The following is a 2,204-nucleotide window of genomic DNA, read 5'->3' on the forward strand; positions in this document are numbered from 1 at the left end:
TTTAAGTGCACATATTACAAAGCGTAAGGACCCACTCAAAGATCCTGGTTTAAAGCCTTTAGCTCCCCACATGCAGGGAGGTGGCTTCATAAGTGGTTAGGCAGGTAGCAGGTGTCTATATTTCCCTCTGTCTTCCCTTCCCCTCTCGACTTCTCTCATATCAAAATATTTTTTAAAAGCCAGAAAACATAGAAACTGTGGATTCGTAGTGTAAACGCCAAACCCCAGAGATAATCCTGGAGGCAAAAAAAATAATAAATAAATAAATAAATAAATAAATAAATAAAGGAAACCAGCCAATCCATATCTGTGACCTTGGGATTACTAATGCAGTTTCCAGGGGAAGGAATGGGAATGTGGAACTCTGGTGGTGGTAACAGTGTGCAATTATACCCCATTGTCTATAACTTTGTAAATCAATATTAAACCACTAATAAAAAATGAAATAGTCATTTTAGTGAAATTTTCCCCAACAAGTAATTGATTGTGAAGTTTCTCTGAATACTTAGAAACTCCTCAAAGTCCTGTTTTACAAGCATTATTCAGATTTCTTTAAGCTTGGTCACTGTAATCAGATTCAGAAAAGTCACTGTAGATACCTTCAAGACTTAATTTATTTTGCAGGCCGACAAGTGCGAAGGTCTTCAGGGATTCCTGGTTTCCCACAGCTATGGTGGGGGAACTGGTTCTGGGTTCACCTCTCTCCTTATGGAGCGTCTCTCTGTTGACCATGGCAAGAAGTCCAAGCTCCAGTTCTCCATCTACACATCTCCCCGGGTCTCCACAGCTGTCGTGGAGCCCTACAACTACATCCTCACCACTCACAGCACCCTGGAGCATTGTGACTGTGACTTCTTGATAGACAATGAAGCCTCCTGTGACATCTGTTGTAGAAATCTGGACATCGAACGACCAACCTACATCACCCTCAATCGCCTGATTAGTCAGGTAGCGTCCTCCATCACTGCTTCCCTCAGGTTTGATGGAGCCCTGAATGTTGACCTGGCAGAATTCCAGACCAACTTGGTGCCCTATCCCCGCATCCACTTCCCTTTAACCACCTATGCCCCTGTAATTTCTGCTGAGAAAGCATACCATGAAGAACTTTCAGTTCCAGAAATCACCAAGGCATGCTTTGAGCCTGCCAACCAGATGGTGAAATGTGACCCTCGCCATCGTAAATACATGGCCTGCTGCCTGTTGTACCGTGGTGATGTGGTCGCCAAAGATGTCAAGGCTGCCATTGCCAGCATCAAGAACAAGCGTAGCATCCAGTTTGTGGATTGGTGCCCCACTGGCTTCAAAGTTGGCATCAATTACCAGCCTCCCACTGTGGTCCCTGGTGGAGACCTGGCCAAGGTCCAGCGGTCTGTGTGCTTGCTGAGCAACACCACAGCCATTGCTGAAGCCTGGGCCCGGCTGAACCACAAGTTTGACCTGATGTTTTCTAAGCGTGCATTTGTCCATTGGTATGTCGGTGAGGGCATGGAGGAAGGAGAGTTTTCTGAGGCCCGAGAGGACATGGCTGCCTTAGAGAAGGATTATGAGGAGATTGAAGCAGATAGTGCTGATGGAGATGATAGGGGTGAAGAGTATTAACTACATTGTTTACTCCTGTCTGTCTTGAACTCATTTGTGAAGCAGTCTATTGTGGCATAAAGCTGTCAATAAAATATTTTCATATGAATGTCAGTTTGGTTGCTTATTTTAATTTTGAGGTAAACAAGCAGAGAATGAATGATACCACAGCCTTGATGCTTTCTCTCAATACAGTAGATCTTTTACTCAAACCTGGGTCACACACATGGCAAAGTGCCACACTATCTCAGTAAGTTCCTTAGCTAGCCCTTGGTTACACTTATATCATAAACATTTGCCCCACTTCAAGCCCCTTTGGGAACAGATGAAGTGGCTAGAGATCTATCTGATCATTTAGATCAGTAGTCCAAGTGATTGCTGTGTGTTCTTTGCTGTGCTTGTGGTCAGGTATGTTCCAGTAACTCTGCACAGTGTGGTGATAAAAAGTCATCTCTAGTGTACCAGGGAGATACTACCCTGACCTGCTCAACAAACTTTTAGCCTGAAGTTCCATGATCCCAATTTCTTTCCCTCACATCACCACAACCTGAGCTGAGCAGTACTGTGAAAAAAAAATTGGAAAGTGCAATAAGTGGGACAGATTTGACTGGTATTTTTCCAAGTTC

General features: G+C 44.1%; 1 protein-coding gene across 1 annotated transcript; it reads left to right on the forward strand.

Annotated features, from left to right (window-relative positions):
- Positions 1-693: 693 nt before the first annotated feature.
- Positions 694-1,599, forward strand: LOC132536542 (tubulin alpha-1C chain-like). Its single transcript, XM_060184555.1, has one exon. The coding sequence runs from the start codon at positions 709-711 to the stop codon at positions 1,597-1,599; it is 891 nt and encodes a 296-aa protein (XP_060040538.1). The 5' UTR covers positions 694-708.
- The last annotated feature ends 605 nt before the right edge of the window (positions 1,600-2,204 follow it).

This window comes from Erinaceus europaeus, unplaced genomic scaffold (genome assembly GCF_950295315.1).
Source record: "Erinaceus europaeus unplaced genomic scaffold, mEriEur2.1 scaffold_300, whole genome shotgun sequence".
NCBI lineage: Eukaryota > Metazoa > Chordata > Mammalia > Eulipotyphla > Erinaceidae > Erinaceus > Erinaceus europaeus.

What these genes read in the sequence shown, in the direction of transcription:
- LOC132536542 (XM_060184555.1), top strand. Translation starts at nt 709, where the DNA reads ATGGAGCGTCTCTCTGTTGACCATGGCAAGAAGTCCAAGCTCCAGTTC.